Source organism: Camponotus vicinus, unplaced genomic scaffold (genome assembly GCF_025532165.1).
Source record: "Camponotus vicinus isolate PSW18456_S1 unplaced genomic scaffold, iyCamVici1.0 SCAF_9, whole genome shotgun sequence".
Lineage (NCBI taxonomy): Eukaryota > Metazoa > Arthropoda > Insecta > Hymenoptera > Formicidae > Camponotus > Camponotus vicinus.
Genome location: NW_028141981.1, coordinates 7004258 through 7025318, shown reverse-complemented (window position 1 = coordinate 7025318; position 21061 = coordinate 7004258). Strand labels below are relative to the sequence as shown.

Sequence of the window (21061 nt, the reverse complement as noted above, 5' to 3'; positions counted from 1 at the left end):
TATTTATCGCAAAATTCTTCTATGTAAAAGTTGTAGTAAAAAATTAATAATAATCTATAATATAATATAAATTTTAATATATACATAAAAAATTCTCTCTCAAACTTTGTAACATCGCACGTTAGTCTTATTTTTTATACTTGACGCGTTTACGATTTAATGAATCCTTTAAAACAGGTTGACGAGCCACAAGGTATTTTCGCCGCAATGAATTTCGGAGGGCATGAACACCTGAACGCTGATGACAAATGACCGTTTCCGACGCGCGGGCACTCGACCCACGAATGGATTTTGATCGGAGCGGTTGACTTTAATGCGAGATAATTAGCTCTTCAATTATCGCGCCCAAGCCGCCGGAACGGTGAATCGTCCGTGAATGAAGCGTTTACAGCTCGATGCTAATTTGCGGTACACCTGCTTTTTGGCGAATGCGGCGAGGGCGCGCGAATGTTCTCTCTGCTCGGTTATCGCTGCAATTACTCCACGTTGCTTAAACGCGCTCGTTCGTTCTCAGTTATGGTCGAGGGCACGCCTTTATTGCGGATGAGCGATTTCTCCAAACCGATCAGTACGATATTTCACTATAATTGGCATATATTGAAAGAGTAAACTAGCTACATTGAAAAAGAGCATTCGACTAGAACGTAAGTAAAATATCAACTTTATATAAAAAAATTTTTTTTATAAGAATTAGCAATTATGAAAGATTAACAATAATGCATTTAGGTAAAAGTCAATAATGTTTTATGTAGAACAGGTAAAAATAATACTACAAGTTCCGATAAAATTTTTTTCCTTCCATGACGCAAAATTATCAATATATTTGTCTTTAAAGTTAAAATTTGAAAAGCATTTTTTAAAAATAATTTTTATATTACTTTGTAAATTTTAATAATTTGTAATTATTATATATTTTTATGTTAAATAAAAGTCTTTAAAGTAGCATGACAGATTTCTTGATCACATCGAAGAGCCAGGTGGACTATATATAAACTTTTTAACTTACAAAACTTTGAAACCGGTAAGTTTCTTTTATTTTTAAATATATCTTTAGAAAGATATATTTCAAATTATATTAAATATTTTTATTCGTCTTTTTTTTTCAAAAAAGGATAATCTTGTTTCATTTTATCAAAACTATTTTCGAGAAAAACATTTGATCGATAAAGAATAAATGATGATAATAAAATGTATTTATTTATTTATAATATAAATGAGAAAAAAATCTCTTTAGTACAAAATAATTACAAATTACTGCAAAAAGCATAGAAAAATTTAACGAAGACAATAAGATAATGAACTAAAAGAGCAGAGACATCTGAAAGAAATCTATACGATCAGAAAATTTATTTGTCATTAAGCATACCCGATTAAGAAGCTTGAATTTATCGTAGAAAGTATGATACATGCAATTCCTCATGAAAAAATTAAATTAGTTCTAAGAAGAAACCTAGCAGGAATATGTAATTTTATGTGCTTCAAATCACGTAGTAATATGCCCACTAATCAATTTAGAGAGAAAAAATTTAAAAGAAAATTTTCTACTCTTTCCAATGTTACTAACTCAAGCTTATTTTAACAAGAAATCATATGATTAGAATAATACATTGTTCGTAAAAAAACTAACTTTACAAAGAAAGCATTGTTAGATTCTCTTAATTACACAATATTTAAAATTTAATCGATGTATCAAGAAAAATGATGAGTTGTATAAAAAATGTGTTGTATAAAAAAATTTTATAAGAATTTAGAGTTATTTTTAGTCTCTGCTCTACATATCCACGAGAAATTGCCTATCTTTACTGAAATACATAAAAACATTAGAATTTAATAACAAATATATAACAACATCCGGGAAAATTTCTGAAATAAATTCGTGGGCTTATTGAAGCAACTGCGCAAATGCAAAGGTATCGATTGCACGCAATAAAACGGCGCTTGGACCGTCTCGTTGAACATATTTACGGCGTTTATGTTGCATTTTACAATCGGCCGGCGTATTCATTCGTCCGGTGAGAAGAAACAACGCGCGACGCCACAGTTACACCCTGATCGATTTAACGCCAAATGTCGCCGTGTTTTACACGCGACAATAATGGTCGAAATCTATGTAGTCAATATTTCAAGCCACCCTTTCTCGTCCCCAACCCTCACGTGGATGGCGCAGCGTTCGTACACCAGCGACACGTAGCCTCTTAGTTATTGGTCCGCATATGGACACCGTTCGATATTTCATATTCCAGCGAAATGAAAATATAAACGCAATCGCAGCCGGCGTGTTTCAAAAAGCGCTATTAATTTCCGTGCCATATGAGTAACGCGAGTAAATTTTAATTACACGAAGTAAATGATGACGTGCCGTACCAGAATTTCGAGTAAAGCTTTCAGATTTTTTAAGATGACGAATATTTATTTATTAAGAATGCAAGATGTAAATTGTTCACGCAAAAATAATAAAACAAATAAAAAAACATTATAGATTTTATAATTAATTTTTTGTATTTATAAACATCAGTGCGTTTCTCACGAGTGGTATTCAGAGACGTGAAATGATTTCAAGAGGTCGGTCGAATTTACATACTTCAGAGGGAAGAAAGCGATCCGATGTAGAAAAGTGATAGTCTCAAGGGAGAAATACGATTTCTTCTTGTCATTCGACAAGAAAGAATTCTTCTGTAATCGACTAGTAATTTACGTGAGAATAGAGTGCAGTTACGCGAATACAATAATTTGAAAAACTAATCTTTAAGATATCTGCTATTCCTCCCGTTTTCATATTATATACAATTTTTATAGTTCAAAAAAAGTTAACATATTTTTACAAAATTTATTTTAACACTTAACATGTTTATTATCCCTGTACCATGTGTTTATTATCCCTGACCTAAATGTGATTTTAAGATAGCACGAGTGAAAAGTATATTTATATATTAGACATAAATGTATTAATTACTGATTATTTATAAAAAGAAAATACGTCATAATTAACACACCTTCCGGGAATGTAAATACACTTTTGGATTACTGGAGGCAGTAAACGTGTATCAATTTTAACTACAAATTTCTCGATATTTACACATATTTACACATAAATCAAGATAAATCGTGATTTTCCAATAACTTAATTTTTAACACTAGAAATATCTGCATAATTAATCTTCCGATGGAAATTCCGTTTATTTGAAATTAAACGAAAAATAATCGTCGAGAAATGCGTTATATCGGCTGGTGTCATTCGAGCAAATGATTTATGCTTTATCGATTGTTTTCCTATTATGTGTTAAACTTATATTTAGGGTTGCCGTATCATTTTTAGGGAAAGACACGTCGTTGTAACACATGTGTGTCTTTACGAGAGTATGTTCACAAGCCCGTAATATTTTAGGGAGAGCCCTCTCGGCCCTCGTCCTTTAAAAACTAGCCGATGCATATGTCGGCGCAGGCGACATAATGTTATCAAGCTGTCCAGAAAGAGTCGCTGCCGATCGCCGCCATGTAAGGACGAGGTCCTCGGGGGACCGCATCCTCGCTCTCGCCCACTTCGTCCTTATTGATATACCAAATAAACACACTTGGCAGCTAGGCCAGGACGGCTTTGCGAGGCAAATAGCTTCGGTAGGACCCTATGTCCGGGGAAATATCCTTCCTTCCTTAAAGTTGACGCTATGCTCGATGCTGATAACAGCGTTTGCGACAAGAGTTAAGTCTCCCTTCGAATCGTTTGAAGAAAATTGATTTTTTCTTGATGAATTATTTTTATATAAAATGATAAAAAATAATATGCATTTAAATATATGTGTTCTCTATGCATATAATTACATTAATTATTAGATTATTGATAAATGAAAACGAGTATAATTTTAATAGAATCATCTGACTTAATTTTTGCTATAAAAATTGCTGTTTTCTTAAACTACCATAAGTCATAGTGAAATTGTTTCATTAGCTTTGACTAGTAAAATAAGCTTTTTTAATTTAGTATCTAAAAAAGTAATTAACAAATTTTACATTTCAGCAGCATTGATATTGATTCATGACTTTCATAGACTAATGATTTCAAACTCTAATTTTTATTATAACACAAAATATAATTTACCGGCTTTAAATATAATTCAGATATTTTTTCTCATATATAATATTAAGTATTTTATTCGTCATCATCAACGTGAATTTTGTTTTTCTTCTGAAAATCATTATCGTTTACGATGTAAGAAATAATCCCGAATACATCTTGATGTTATAGAAAGATGTTAATGTTCTTTCACGCTGCGAAACGCACTCGGTCAAGACCGGCACGCGGTCGAAACATCATTTACCTCCTAAAATCGCTTCTGGAATCTCATTCAGTCTCCGGTTTCACCCTCGTGGCTTTTAAGTTTCGACCCTTATCGACCGCGTCGTGGACTTAACGCATCTCGAGCGCGGCGGTTATCCAGTAAATAAAGATGAGTAGTTTCCCCGTCATCGCTCTCTCGCACACACGATCTCGAGCGTGCAGCAGCGAGACGGTTTTAAATTCCGCGAGTCAAAGCGATGTTTGACATGGAAATGTTGAGCGATGCATTAAACATGCCGCGCCGAGTGCTTCCTTCCCCCTCCCGCGAGATTGCAACTCCCCTGCTTGTCTCGAAAAGACGAGAAGCGTTCGTCTTCGAAGTCTAGGATCCGATCGTATAACCAATGCCAGCCAGCTTCGGGCTCCGGACAGCGCGATTCCCCTCGCGTTGTCCGAGCTGTATTTATTTAGGCAAATGAAAGGAACCGCCGTTCCGTACTTCTCAGCCTTCACTTTCACGAAGTAACTTCCGAAACAAAGTTCTAATCGATAGCCGTCATGATGCAAGGACGTCACGACGATAGATACTTCTATTTGCTTTTAAAAATGAAAAGAAGATAATGTCTTTTGCCACATTATCTTCTTATCGTTATTATCTCCTGTTTCCTTTCTCGGAAATTATTAAAAAAATAGAATTTCTTTAACATAACATGTACCGATATATTATATTAAGCAATTAGTTTCTCTCTCTGTATTTTATTGAGCGTCGAGGAAAAGAATAATTTTAAAAATAATTGGTAAAGAATATTAATAATGCATAATGATATAATCATTCTGAATTATCCTATTTAAACAATCACTCAACATTTCGTCATAAATAAATATAGAATCATATAATAATTATAATTCAAGTAGTTTAAATACGATATATTGTGTGAAGCTGCCATGTTATTTCTTGATATCGAATACAATTCCAGATTTTTTTGTAATTTTATCTTATCTTAACATGCAAAGTTAATACCCGGTAATCATTATATTGTGAGCGAGTTGTAAGATGCAGCAAGACAAGTGTCGTGAATTTTCGTGTCAAAGTTTGTTCAGGGTCGGAAATGTACGCATCTTCGAGAGGCAATTTTACTGGAGCTTTTCCGTTAAAAGAATTCTTCCCCTTCCCCTCACCTTTTCTCTTGATTGTCCGGCAAATAACATCAAGCTTATTGTATTATTTAAAGAGCCTCGCTTTAGGAACTACTTTAAGCCACTGACCCTCGATAGTCAGTGCTGGCAAGGACAGCACAAAGTAGGTTTCTCACGGATGAGCCGCGAGGGTGCGAATTCGTTATTTCTTCGAGACGTGACGTCGAATGAAAGTAGAAAACGCTACGAAATTTTCCCGTTAAATGTTTCGTTAAATTTTAGCGTAACGTATATTTTGCTTATATTGCATAAAATATTCTTTCGCAAAATTATAATATATTGAAGATTTGTATTTCTCGCGGAATTACTTTTACTCACCAGGTGAGATGCCGAGCTTCGCGTGCATGCTACTGGGGCTTCTATGATCGGGGGTGGTAATAGGGGCAGCTACGGGTGGCGACAGGTGGGGATGTGTCAGTGGCCCGCCACCTGTCGTCGTCGTGGTAGTAGTTGTGGCACAGGGATTTAAGGGTGATGTCCTCTTGAAAGACTGGTCCGTCCGCCACGCGACCTCATTGTCGCCAATCCAGACTTTACCTGCGCAGAAATCGGAACAGAAATTAGATAAATACAAATACAATATAACATAATGTCACATAAAATTATCAAATTTGAAATAATAATTATATAGTGTATGAATATATATATTATTTTCCTATAAATATGCTATAATTATATATATATATATATATATATATATATATATATATATATATATATATATATATATAACAAAAAGTATAATAAAATGAATAAATACAACTTTTCATAATTGTGAGAGAAAAGTATGCGCCATTTCATTTCATCAAGAATGGAAGATCAAATTGCAAAAGAGAAAAGACTCTCGAGATAAATTCTATGCCCCGCGCGTATATTAATATAACGCACACAGACGCGACTATGCGTTTGCAGAAAATGGCTTCTCTCCCCCGAACAAACTCGTCGTAATTAGCGACCCTCCCTAAATCCCCTATCCTTGCCAGCTTTCCCGGTTTTCCCCCGTTTCCCTTAATTTCTGGGAACAATGCCCAGCTCTGGATGTTGTTCCAGGCTGCAGTGTCTAATTACACGGGGGCATACCGAGCTCTTCCTTTTCTTCCCAAATTTGTAAGGGCGATATATAGGATGCGCTAAAGTTTGTAAATGCGCCATGAAACATTTATCAACGCAATCGCAAAGCAAACAAGAAGACTACGTTATAGAAGCGATTTAGAAACTTGTATCAACTTACATATTATTAATTATATGCCTTATTTAGGAAAAATTTATATTTACATCTAGCAATCATTAAAAAGACTGTTTAAAATATTATCTTTACTATTTATTATTTAAGTGATGTGTTAATTATATTTAAGTATATTTATGTTAAATATATTTAAGTAATTTATAAATATTATTAATTATTTTAAGAGTTTTATTAAGTTGAAGTATATAGATTTTTGATCTACATATCGAAATGGTTTGCAAATAAATTATGTCTTACTAATATTTTGTCGCGTGCGAAATCCCGGATGTCTATCTCGTGTCTTTTCGAGCTCCCCGTAAGTGGCGAGATCTCGGATTTATGGAACACGCGAATACCGTATCGCCCCCGCATGCGTGAGACGTGACTCAGACTCGGTATTATTTGCTTGACGAATGATTTAGCTCGAGATACTTAGCTAGCTTTTCCCCATCGCTCCCCCCTACCTCCCCCTTTCTACTTTCTCGCACCCCCTGGTGCAATATTCTCTCTTGGTTCTCTTCTATCTGCCTGCTAACGACGACCAGTGAAGCCCGCGTTGTTGCAGAGACAGAAATACAGTAACCAGAAAACGGAAAGAGAATAGGGATGAGCAGAGGGGGGAAGGGCAGCGTGGAGTTCAACAGCATGCAGGAGAGCGACGAAGATAGAGCAAGGGTAGTAACCGGAGTCTGTGGTTACGTGAGAAAAAGAGAGAACGTTTTTCCTATCGAGAGGAAAAAGGGAGGCGAGAGAAGAACGGTGGGGCTGAAGAAAGTGTAGCCGGCGCTAACTAAGGGCGTCGGCTAATCAATATCATCAGAGAATGGCCGCTGACCTCCATCTACCCCGCTAGATCGACCATTGTCCGGTATTCCGCGCCTCGAACAAGCTTCGAGAACGTATACGAACCATTTCGATTTTTCTTTCTGTCGCGAGCTTAGAAAACTTAATTGCGAAATAAGAATGCATACGCGACAAAAACGTGTCACGATAAAAATAACATTAACATACTGCTTTAATTGTTGGTAAAAAACATACGTACAAAAATAAGACATAGTGTAAATTATTATTAATAAAACTACTTACTATTACTTAACTATTACTAAGTATTACTTTGAGATCTTTTTGATTAATAATTGTAAAATTAGGTAATATTACTTATTATATGCTTCGAAATAATATAAAATTCAAATTAAATGACTTATCAATATTTCGAGTTGTAACCTTTTGAAGAATATTAAATGTCACCTCGATATCACTTCCATAAGAATGGCTTGCCCGAGGCTACGATTCAAAAACGTGAACCACAATACGGAGCCCCCTTTTAATCTCGTGGTGTTTGCATGGCCGCCCGATTTCGTTCAACCCGATGGAGACAAGTGAAAGTAGCGCAGCCTAAAGAAATGGTGAACTTAACGTGAAATCGCGTGCGAGTTTACGGAAAATGTAATTATGCGTGTCCGAAAAAATAAAGGAAAGAGAAAAAGTTATGCAAGCAGTGTCGAATTATTGCTATTTTCGATGGATAAATATAAAATTAATCTTTTTAAATTACATCATTTCTTGACGAAATATCATTTGAAGGTAAAGAGACACAATCAGTCTCTCTCTTGCCCGTCTATAGACTCCATGATGTTCATCAGCCTCATTTACGCGTCCCCAGTGTCGTTTCTTGCTTTCTCGCCCAATGAGGGTCGCGCGGCCACGTCCGAATAGAAACCAGTCTGCATAAACAGAGCCATCCATTCCGCGATTCGTCCCTTTTACCCCTCCACCACTCTGCCATATAAACCTCGCAACGAACCATTTCCCTTCAGCCCTCGCATTTCTCCTCGTCCTTCGTTCGAATCCGGCGCGAACTCCATTCACGGGTTTATCACTGTCCAGATAACAACGATTTACCTACACGCAAACTTCTGCGGGTTGGGGCTCCAAGCGGGTGGAAGGCCGCGTCTGGAGATGGGGCTGATAGAGAGGAGAGACGGGGTAAACCCCATGACGGGGTCGCCGAAGAAGGCGAGCGAGACGGGCAGCCACCTTGCATTCGGGAGTATTTCACTTTAACGGCTCTCCGGGGGATTGGCTGACCCCGACCGGAGACCCTTCACCGTTTCGGCATAATGGACCTCTACATTACTTATTCGTCCTGGCCAATGTCCTGCTAGCGGCTCGCTTCGTTCCCGACGAGAGATCGGCGAGAAGCCGCTCGTTTTCCACGTCCTACCATTCACGCGCCCGATTAATCGCATGTCGCGGAAACAAGGATCGAAATGGAAATGTCGTAGTAAAGAATATTGACAATTTAACGAAAAATAAAATGTTTAGATATATAGATTTATTATGCATTAATTTTGAAATTATACGCATTAATAATATAAACATAAATTACATACATCAGAGAGAAAAGATATCCAAAATTCTATTGAGAAATGTCATTTTTCGGTGTCTGAAATTTTTCTATGTAATCACGTATTGCTATCTCTCTTTTAACAACTAAGACACCTTGCTGATTTCAGCTTCCGGGTACCAGCCAGTAGCACGGAAGAACAACACGCCCCAAGCAAACTGCTCGTGGTACTTGAAAGAATTGAAAATTCCTGCTCGTCTAAGAGTTGAGGAGGTCGAGACTGGAGTGGGTGATGGCTAGGGAAGACAGGGAAAAGGAAGAAGGGACGAAGAAGCGAAACGCGGAGATAAAGCGTTCGATATAAGATTAATGCTGGAGGCCGCCGACCAGTTCCGCGCATGTCGAGGGCCGTTCAGCCATATACGACGGCAATGGTGATTCCTCTTTGAAGGTAGAATCGTGGGCAGTGGCCAAATTGAATCCTGCTTAGGATAGAGGAAGCGTCGAGAGAAAGAAAGAGAGAGGGGTGCCAGCCCCGGAGCCCTTTCTCCAATAAATAAATCGCCGGCCGTCTGTGGGTCTCCGATTTTCAGCTCGAACGTACGGATTAAAATCGACCGGCCGATTTGTAGCAACGAACGCCGGAAGTAATTGCGCGATTATCTTGTTTCTGTATTTTCACCCGATTTCGTCTTATTCGAGCGAAATACGAAGCAGCTAAAGTATAAATATCTATGCTGCAATTATACATATGCTTATACATATATATTAGAACTTTACATGTATTATTATACAAGTGTTTCTCTTTTTAATAATAACACAATATAAGATATAAATGAGAATTATAAATAAAATGATAAATTCTTACATTTTTAACGTATTAATCATATCTTTCATATCCTTATTGCTTTCTTATCACAATTTCAAAGATATAAATGTAATCATATAATAAAATCATATAATAAATATATTATCTATTACCAATTAATAAATATTACTAGTTTTACTTTTCAAAGTTTCGAATTACGTTATACGAGCGAATGGTAAAAAGATTCATTAGTTTTATATAATTTCTCTCTCTTAAATTATTAATTATAAATTAATAAGTGTGGAGCATTAGAAGAATAAAAAAATAACCAATGATTCACATCTACGTGTGATTTATGACACAAAATTTAATGTAAGAATTTCGAGAAACATAAACAAAATTTTACAAATTACATAAAAAATACATTCTCTTGTAGTATTTACTATATAGTTGGAAAATAACAATATTAGAGTATTTACTACGTAGTATTATAAATATATAAATTCAACGATTATGCATTTATCTTGTGCATCAAAATATTCTAATTATAATAATCCTTTGTAAAATGTAAAACATAATATTATTGAATAGAAATATTGTGATTTTTCTTGCATATGTTCGTATGTTCTACAATTACAAAAATTGCATTATAATTTTTACTATAATATTTTTTTTGTGTGCTTCTTGTGTAAAGAGCAACATTTAGAATGCCTATGCTTTTTGATTCATAAATAAAATATATCACATGTCAAGTAGTGAATAATCTTTAATTAATCATTGCTTATTATCAAGTACCAAATATTGTGACACCTTCGTTGTTGACTTGAGCTGTTCTTTCGTAATGCTTATAAGTAATATTAATAATCTATCATATGTAACTAAGTCAGAGAGATGGAAGAGATACAAACAATATTACATGTACACACACACACACACACACACACACACACACACACACACACACACACACACACACACACACACACACACACACACACACACACACACACACACACACACACACACACACACACACAGAGTATATATACACATTATATAAAAAAAAATTTATATGTGTGTAGATAGATTTCTTCTTACAAGTAAGGAGAAAAGTTTCTACGTTATTAGATACTTAATATTAATAATAAAATATTTTGTATTTTTAACTTTAGCTATTTTATGTTTCTTTTATTGTCTTTACGAGAAAATAAAATCATAAGATATAACAGTACTTGCTGGTGCATACGTGTATATGACGTCACGATATGGAAAATTTATATTGTTTGTTCTCATTAAAGTGTTTTTATCTATATAAATAACTCTCAATGTTATCATATTTTTTCCTCAGACATATGATACAAGTGACTTATTTTCAAGGAATTATGAAAAGTATATACTTGGAAATGTATATGTATGTCGTTATAATACATTATCATGAACCGTATGTCGTATGTGTGAAATTTTTCTTGATCTAACACGTATTCGCGATAAAGTTCGATTCGAAGCAAAGTCCAATGTTAAGTTAGACTTAGCCAATATCACTAGTTAGTGACATTACACGTGCGCGTGACTATAATTTTTATAAATTGTTGCCAAGATAATTATCGAATAATACGGATATGCGAGTATGATATTAATGTCTCTCTAATATTCTGTACAATTCACGCAATTACCTCTCTTTATTTCTTTTATTTCTTTTACTCGGAATTATTCTTTTAACTCCTTGCTCACTTTTCTGATGGAAACTCAATGCCTGTGAGGGAAAAAGACAAAGGATCAGCATTCGTTGAGAGTTTCCCTATTTCTTGCTGGTTGCCCTTGTCGGAACCACGATCGATAAAACCGACCCCCTATCTCCCCCACGTACTCTGAGTACCTTAACACCCTCATAAGTTTAGGGTGTCTCAAAAATCGTACTCATATTTAATGTAGTGAGATTTTTATATTGACTTAATTTAAGATTAATATCTTTTTTTAGTAACATGTAATTTTGAGCACCACCTCTTCTCAATCTTCTCTATAATTCAAGATTAGAAACTTCGATGACTAAATGGCCATTAAATTTAAGTAAAATTTAAGTAAAATTTACTTGGAATTATATGAAAAATAAGGTTTTGATTTGACATTCATTCCTCTTTATCGATCGCCATTATGTTATATGAGATACCTGGCCTCGCCTCGTCCAATAAAAAAACGTGAATAATAAAAAGGATCATCCGTCGAGGCAGAAGGGGCTGAAGAAACGCGGCAAGGGTTGCGAGCGCAAGCGCGAAACCGCCCCGCGAACGAGGGATGTCGGATACCACCCTTCGGCATAACTCCTTTCCACCGACACCCAGCCAATCTGCATGTAACTCGCGGGACGAACCGCCATTTTGAGCGAGATTTACAATCCAAGGGGTGGAACTGCGCAACCCTTTGCTTCGATATATCGTAAATAGAGATGAAGACATTGAGAGAAATGAAAGAACATAAAATACATGTTGTTATGAAATTGCAAAACAGAATAAATTATTGGCCAGACTTCAAATTGGACTGTTACTTATAAAAGCAAGGCGTGAGTTCTGTACTGTTCAATTTTTCGTGCAGAAAGATATAGCGCGGAGCTCTGTGAGCACAGCTGAACGCCATGGATCGAAAACGATACTGCGTGTCGGATATCTTTCTTCACAGCATGAAGCCGTTCAAACAAGCTTAATAAAGCTTTAGAACATATGCTTCTTCATCTAAATGAAAAGAGAAAATTTTTCTTTCTTTACATCAATATTTTCTCAAATATTAATATTCTCTCTCTCCCTCTCCCTCTCTCTCTCTCTTTCTCTTTCTAAAGTTGTTTATTTAAAAAATTAAGAAGAATTTAATTACTTAAACAAGATCATTTTAAAGATATCGAGAGATATCCTCTTCTGTGCTCAGCAAATAATCATCTCGTAAAGATATTAATCTAAAGTCTAATCTAATAATTAAACAAATGATTAGATTGTTCGACATAATCGCGCGTTACAAGACATATCACGCGAAAAAAATGGATTTAATAATCGTATCGACTCTCGACTCGCTCGAAGCAGATTCGCCGTCATCGCGACACAACCAAGGGGTGAAAACCTCGAAGTTCCCGAAACATAGGTGGAGTTTTAACGAGGGATAGGGGCGGACGGCGCGGCGGTCGGGGTAGCGATTTTAAAATCACAATGGCAGACGCACACGTCGCCAGCGTTTATCCATCCGTTTTCGTCCCCCCGTCCCCCTCCCGTCAGCCACCGGCTGGCGTCGCTCCTGCCGGTTGCATCTGCGTTTGCCGCGCGCCTAAACGCTCCGATCGTCGATGCCTGCGCGGGAGACACGAGCCCTAGAGGCTCTCGAGCGCGTGCGTGAGTGCGTGAGAGTCGCACACGGACGCGCATCGTACGTGCGTGGCACGGACGTAGCACGCGTTTCCGAAGGAATACAACCCCTGCACCTTTCGTGACGCGCTCGCGGTGAGGAGGGGACCCTGATCTCTCGGCCACCCCTTCCTCAAACATTCTAAACTTTTTTTCCGACCCCCTCTGCTGCGTTGTAACGACGCCTAGCAAGTTTGCGTCCAAAAGGGCTACGATACGACGACCCGCTTATGCTAGTCTACCGTTACGATATTTTTTTCTCTCTCTCTCTCTTTTTTTTGATAGATTATGCCGAATTGGCACGTCAAAGTTACCCCTCGTTGCGGGTGATTTCTAGTATCGAAATAAGCGATTTGTGCTGGAGATTGTATCTGTTTAGTTTTCGATTGCTCGACAGTTGTCTTTCTTGTAATGTTTGTGTAACCCGCGTTGAAAATTACAACTTGGCCAAAATGTCTTATTTATGTTATATTTATATGTTTTTTTATGAGTGTATATCGAAATTTTACACATTTTAAGATTGTAAATTGATATCGTAGAATTGCAACAAGAGATACTTATTATGTCTCTCGATACCTATTTATTTCTCCATATGCAAAACAACAGGAAACTGTGTTTCTGGAATACTTAAGATTCATTAGTCTAATTGGTAACTATGTATCCGACAGCGCAACTCAAAACAACTATTAATGAGTAATGAGAATTGCAATTGTTACCGGCGAGTGATTAACTATGATAATTTCATGGATATTTGGAATTTCAATCTTGATAACTATAATGGAACTTCCTGCTGAGAAATTGGAACTTATTAATGGCGAGATGACAGAAATATAATACATCATCAAAGGCTAATGGCTACTTGATTCAGTCTTTGCGACGCAATACTTTCACCCTTGGAATGTCTTTCCTTGATCGTTGCCAATTGGCACAATTATATAACGCATTAAGACTTTTTGTAACGATATCGGTTTTAAATTCCTCTATTTTTTATTGCGTATTTTTTAAAATGCTCACTTCTTTAAATTCATTATTTTATTGAAGCAAAATTACACATGTTCAAGTTGCGTTTGACGATTCGACACCTCGAATTAGAGCCAAGCCATATAATAACATATGTTAATCAAGGGTGGTGTTTTCCCATTTTTCTCTTCGTAGCGAACGAACCGTGCGCGTTCCTGGAAAATCACTATCGTTCTAATTGGCAGCGGCGTCGCTTGCCTGCGTACGATGCATCGCGAAACGACCGTTTAATGAGAGTCCTGGTGATTAACTATGGTAATACGGATACTCTGTTTCGGTTGAAACACGAGCAAGTCCCGCTTTTCCCCCCGCCCCATCACAAATAGAGGCTCCTCCAAGTCATAATATACATACCATACTCAAGTGCGTGTATGCGTGCACCCGAGATGAAATCATATCTGCGGGCGAAACAACGATTCGCGATACGCATTTATTACGCATCCGCATCCTGGAATAAACGCAAAGAGTGCACGTGGGAATCGTCGATAGCGCGGATGTGGGGGGTTCTATTAAATTCCTCCCGGCTCTCTCCGGTCGGCCAATCGCCGGTGATCATCTAGGGGCCTTCTCGGTTCTTCCCTCTTTCGCTCGGTGGCTAATTAATCTCTCTCGCCGTCGTTCGGGTTTGCGCGGCATATTAATCAGTGGCACCGAGGGGACCGCGCGCCCACCCCTCGATGGAATCGATGGACTCGCGAGAGATCGCGCGAGCGAGATCGTCTTCTCGAGGAGCGAACGCTGGCGATAAACGTGCGATAAACGCTCCTCCTTCCCGCCGACGCGACGTAGAGGCGAGCGAGCACATCGCTGATAATCGGCCGCATCATTTGTAAGTCAAATATGGGATACATACTTTGTAATATTCTCCGATCGACGTTGCGCGAGCATCACGCGAGATGCCTTCGATTTCGCTACCGTGATACACGCGAAGCGATAAGATGCACGGCCAATTTGTTATCTACACGCTGTATCTGATTTATTCATGATTTACGCAAACAGCTTTAAAAATTACGATGGAAAGGAAGGAAACGCGATAACGAGATGCGTTCCCTCCTTTTCCTCTTCAATTCCATCACGGGCAGATCGCGATCGAGAGAAATTCTTCAGAAAAAAAAAATAAAAATAAACTACTCGTTTCACACTTCTTGAATCAAGCAATGCATCTCGAGACAAAAATTGCGGTAATAATTCTTAGCTCCTCGCAACCCCTGTTAACACTCCCTTCGCTTTCCGATCCCGTTTCGATCTCCGACGAGAACAGCTGCGTCTCCCGAGCCAGACACTGCAACTCGTAGAAAGAGGAGACGACGAAGGACGAGCTGACGGACGCGAAGGGAAGCCGAGGGACGAGAAGAGGAGAGAAGGAAAGGGAGAGGAAAGGCGAAAAAAGAGGAGAAAAGGAAAAAAAGAAGAAAAACCAACGCGAAGAGATCTTTAAAGCAAACTGCTCGCCTCGAAGAAGCTCGGCATGACGACCTGGAGGGGTGAATTCGTCGCCCGATAACCCGATTGGTTGGCCGCGCCGCCAATGCAACCGCGCTCTCTCCGCGAATGCATTCGCTGCACACACTGCATGCGTCTCGTCGTTCTACCGACTCACTCGTATATGCGTGCGTGCGTGCGTACATACGTGCGTGAGCGCGTATGTGCACGCGAAAGCGAGAGAGCGCGACGAGATTGTCCTCGCGCAAAACGCAACGACGGCGTGCATGCGTAATGCTGTTGCGTGTAGGTGTGCGTCAATGTGTGGGTGCGTAGCATGCGTGCACACGTGTATGCGGTCCCCGCGGACCGTCGCAAAAACTGGTAGCCGGTCACCGGTCGCCGACATTGCCATTGCGAGTCCGTTTCTCTTTCTCTCTTCTCTCCTCTCTCCCGATGACGACGACTTCTCTCGATCCTGTTGCACTTGTATGTATATTCGAGGGGGTGAGGTTGAATGAGGAGGGATAAGGGGAGATGAAGGACTAGTCCGCCCGATGTCGCGATCGAGGGAGGATGGATTTTTCTCACGGCGCGCGGCTCCGACAGAAAGAAGGAGGCGAAGAAACGACCGGATGGAAGAAGACGTTTTCTTGGGATGCTTGGGAGCGAGTCCTCTTTTCAGGTGATCCTGAAGAGACGATACGTATGTCAAAGTTTCTCATTTTCGCATCGTTAATTCCTTTGTACTTTTGTACCTTGCTATCTCGGATAAGATTTACGGTAGACTTTGAATTAGATTTTAATAATAATGCGGAATATTTTTTTCGCAGAGATCTTATTAGCACCAGCTGCGTGATTTCCGTTGCAACGCATAAAGTTAATAATGAATCTCGCCATTTCCTGGAAATTATTCGCTTTTCCCGAAGCACTTTCTCCTTGTGCGCGAGACGCTAGAATTTTCTGTTGATTTGCATAAGCCGTAAATATAATCTCTTTTTCTTAATAAATCTCTCGCAATATTTCACGTATTTAAATTAATTAAAATAAAGAAATGTAAAAAGAATTAATAAAATTAAAAATTAATTAAGCAACAAGTTAATTAAACTAGAAATTCTTCACGTCCAATGCTGAATTTGATTTTGCATATAATCAACGTACGATTTGTGTCATAAAGTTAATTATCAGATTCCGAAACAATGATTTCGTCCATATTCTCTGCATATTCTCGTCCATCCTGAGAGGTAATTGGCGTGACGTCGACATTATATCACGAAAGATAAAAGATTCATGAAACTCAACGTTATTTATTCATTTTCACGCACACGAGATTTCAAATATGATAGTCAAGCAACGTCTCGAACATTTCGATGTCACAATATATGTCGCAAGCGCTGTAGACAAGATATCCAGAATACATATGAATAATATTGATACGAAAATTTCTCGTGCTGTAGTCCCCTCCGAGAAGCGTCAATTTCATCATCCACGTCAGTCGAAAGGTCCGTAAACTCTGATGATCTAAATTGAGAAATTACGCATATTTATGCATTGCGTCGGTCTTTAGCGTCGAATTATCATGTGTCGATTCTCCGGCGAGATAACGACGCGACGTTGAAGGTGCGCCTCGGTTTTACATGTTTACATATTTAACTTCAATAAGATTATCGCTCTGAACGACACCGACTCAAATCAAACATCACTGCGCAAGTAAACCCACACGTTCATTGATAACCTCGATAAACGGGAAAAAAGCGTCAGGAATTCTCAGTATAAAAGAAAGAGATCTCTTATCCCACAAAATATATTAACTTTAATCGCAGATAATTAAACAATTATTATCACGTTAAGATTAAAAAAAATATTTCTCTTAGCTTGATATTTGTGATCTATGATCGAGCAAAATATACGATATCCCCTTGCCTTCTCTCTCTTTTTCTTAAATATCTTACACAAAATACTGAAGTGCAATATTTCTACATAACTCTGCGAAATTGATAACGTTAAGCTGGTGAATAAGCATAGCTTTACTTACATCGTCATAAATTCATTGTTTAACTTGGATTGTCGAATTAACTATTATCATCTCCGGAGAGCTATTTCCGCAACCTTATGATTTATAAATCTGTAATCTATTAATCTCATTTGCAATCTCCATCGCACGTTATCTCTGTCAGTGATCAACCGCTGCGATTAAACGATCCATGCAATTCGATGAGTACAATATTCTCGGATTTCAATCAAATTGTTAGTATGCCAGACTTGAATGCGATATCAATCGATATCGAAAAGTTACCCCAGCGCCTCCCTAGATTGTTCCCTGCTCGATTTTAAACGACTGTCGGTGTGTCACTTTTTTTTATTACTTTCGCGCATAGTCCTTTTCGTATCACTGGCTGATACATCGGTTAATCGAAGGGTGAGTTACACGAACAAAAGTTTTATTTAGCGACCGCAGAGTGTGACCACAGTGGAACAAAGGCGAAAAAAAGTGGAAACATCTCAGGGGTATTGGTATATGATCGCCCTAATCTTGCATTTCGGCGAGCGATACTTTTCTATTTGATTGCAAATTTTCTCGATTATAGCATTAATTTAAAATCGATCCCTGATAAAAATAATCGATTAGCAAAGAACAAAATCCATGAAATTTAATATTTCACAATAAAAATCAAAAGACTATAAAAAATACTCTCTCTTTTTGGCTTTTCAAATTTCGAAGATATATTGGTTATTAAAGTTGCATCATTTTCTCTCACGATTTCTAAGAATTAAATTCTAATTTAATTCTAAGAATTAAAAATAATCGCCAACCTCAATTTATAAATAATTCGACCAAGTATATATTTCGAAGGATGAGTCGTCAAACATGAGAATTTTCGTTACGTTCGAAAACTACTATCTCGTGGCATCGCGGTGTTTTAAAAGGCGCGCGACCCCCTTTTTCCGAGGCTCAAACCCCCCCGCTGGGACAAATGCGCAAAAACTGTGTGAAAAAGCGTTATTTCGGGGTGAAATCCGACGCTGCGCGTTCGTTTTTTTTTCTTCTCGCGAACAGCAACCCCTATTTGAAAAAAAGAGGCGCGAAGCTACGGGGTCGTCGCGAAAGCATGGCGGGGTGCAGGTAAATTTTCTCGTGATTCTGGAAGATCATCGTTTGACACACACATACGCGAAGCGAGAGGGATCTGCGTATCCTGCATATTCACCGGATTTTTGTAAATCGCAGGGTACCGTGGAGAGGAAAAAAAACCGGAGAAGAAGCCATTCACCCTAAAAAGTTGAAAACGGGGAGGTTAAGAAGGGTCCGCAACGGGTAAAACCGTCTGTTTTTTGAACGCAAATCCGACGATCCTTTAGAATTCCCGATTTCTGGGTCATGGGAAGGTATCGCGATCAATGCATCGCGTTGCCCCGATCTTGGAAACTGATTTTTTTCTTTCTTCTCTTAACATCTTCCCTCCCCTCTCCCCCGTTCTGCTTCTATCCCGTCGCTGCGCTTTCAGAATCTTCTTCATCGTTGCGCGATCTCACCCCACCTGTGCTCGTTCGATCGATTAATGCGCGGCCCGTATCCTGAAAAGGGTTCCTTTCTCGGAAAGTGGAAATTTCTAAAAGTAGAGCAGTAGATTCGTGGCGATTGCGCGCAGAATATCGAATCTCTCGAAGGAAGTTTCGCAGAGCGATGAAACATTGCGTATCTAAAAGCGTCCGTACACACGTGGAATTTCGAGTACATCTCAAGGAAAAGTTTTGCATTTTTGTGTTCTCTACCAGTGTGAATGTTCCTCGATGTGAGAAGAATCTTGATGAAATCTACAAGAAAGAGCAATGTATAAAAAAATGGTGAATACTTGAAAAATAGTAAATTTCTCTGATCTCGCAAGGAAAAATTTATGCAAATGTATCTGAGGCTTCTTTGCACGATTGAAATGCGTGGAACAGCATCACGGCGAATAATTTAACGTACAATCGACACTTGGATCCGCCAACTATGTAAATTACATATTCATGCATTCATTCGCGTGCAATCCGGGCGCGATAACGATCGACACATTGTGCGCAACGAGGAACTACGTATTGTGAATTCAAAATTGTCCCCAGCGAGGCGCTATATTATATACCTGTATTATAATTAGACGCACATTTGGCGCAGTGTCAGTTAATTACGCCGTGAGATTATTACCATGATTACCATGACAGCAAATACGGAAACTACGCGAGTAGCAAGATCGTGCCCGGGATAAGCCCGCCGTAATTACTCCAAAGACACAATGCGGAGAGAAATTCGCAATTATTTTATAGAACCCCATAATTGCCACCCTCGATAATAATTGGTTGCTATCCGCGAAAATATAAACATGTCAAAAAATTTAACTGCGTTTCGCGCAAATTCCATTTCGGACACTCTAGGATGGCAATTTTCTTCAAACGCCGTGTACTGTCATTTGCTGTAAGTAAAAATATCCGTAAGTGTATAATCATACCGATGCTGATATGGAACTTTCATGCGCGAGGATATAACGACATTAATTAGACGCGTATCGAGCGCGACGGATGCGTCCTCGAGAGGCTCTTGGATCATAAGGTAGCGTAATCGAGATCGCGCTTCCGGAGCGTCCTGGAATCATCGATTACATCATGCGAATGTAAATATCGCTTCCTCGATCGTTCTTCAAACCTCGCAGGAATCTCTCTGCGCGTGGAAAAAGAAATTCGAGCCTTTCCCCCCTAGATTCCGTAAGTGCATTGAAAGTGCAACTGAGCTCTCTCCCCGAGCGTACATATTGAATCGTCATAAAGCATTCGCGTGCATCAGACCGAGCTCATTGTCCTGTCATTCACTCGTCATCCCCCGCCTTTTCTATTGCGCGGCTATATATGTATATGTATACATATATGCACGCATACGCGGCCGCGAGCGGCTCTCTTGCCTCACAAAAAAAAAAAGAAAAAAAATAAACCACCCCTAATTCACGTTTTCCTCCCTTGGTGCGGTACGCGGTCTAAGCCAGGATCAAGACGAATGCTCCGCTCGTCCTCCCCTTCACCGTTTTCTTTATACGAAACTGTTGCGTTTAAGGCTCGTAGAGATTAAAGACGCGGGATTTGAAATCGAGGAATCTTCGCCGAGGATTCGTTCCACGGGCCGCTTGCGATGCAACGCCATGCACATCGTGTGCAGCGACTTGAACAAGTATCCTGAGGTCGGTTGTAAACTGCGAAGCTACGGATAACAATTGATATTTATAAAATACTCATAAAATGTCAATCACATTTGTAAAGCGATCAAAAACTTATCGAGGTCTTTCGAAGGAAATTTTCGTAAATGTTAAAAGTTTTCGTCAAAAACTTACATAGACAAGATTTTTATTTTACGAAA

General features: G+C 38.6%; 1 protein-coding gene across 3 annotated transcripts in view; it reads right to left on the bottom strand.

Annotated features, from left to right (window-relative positions):
- Nucleotides 1-21061, bottom strand: part of LOC145976832 (uncharacterized) — a 128137-nt gene that overhangs the window by 58135 nt on the left and 48941 nt on the right. For all 3 annotated transcript variants that reach the window (XM_083108258.1, XM_083108260.1, XM_083108259.1), the window contains exon 3: nt 5792-6010. In XM_083108258.1, the coding sequence (XP_082964384.1) occupies nt 5792-6010 (219 nt within the window). The remainder of the gene's footprint in view (nt 1-5791; nt 6011-21061) is intronic.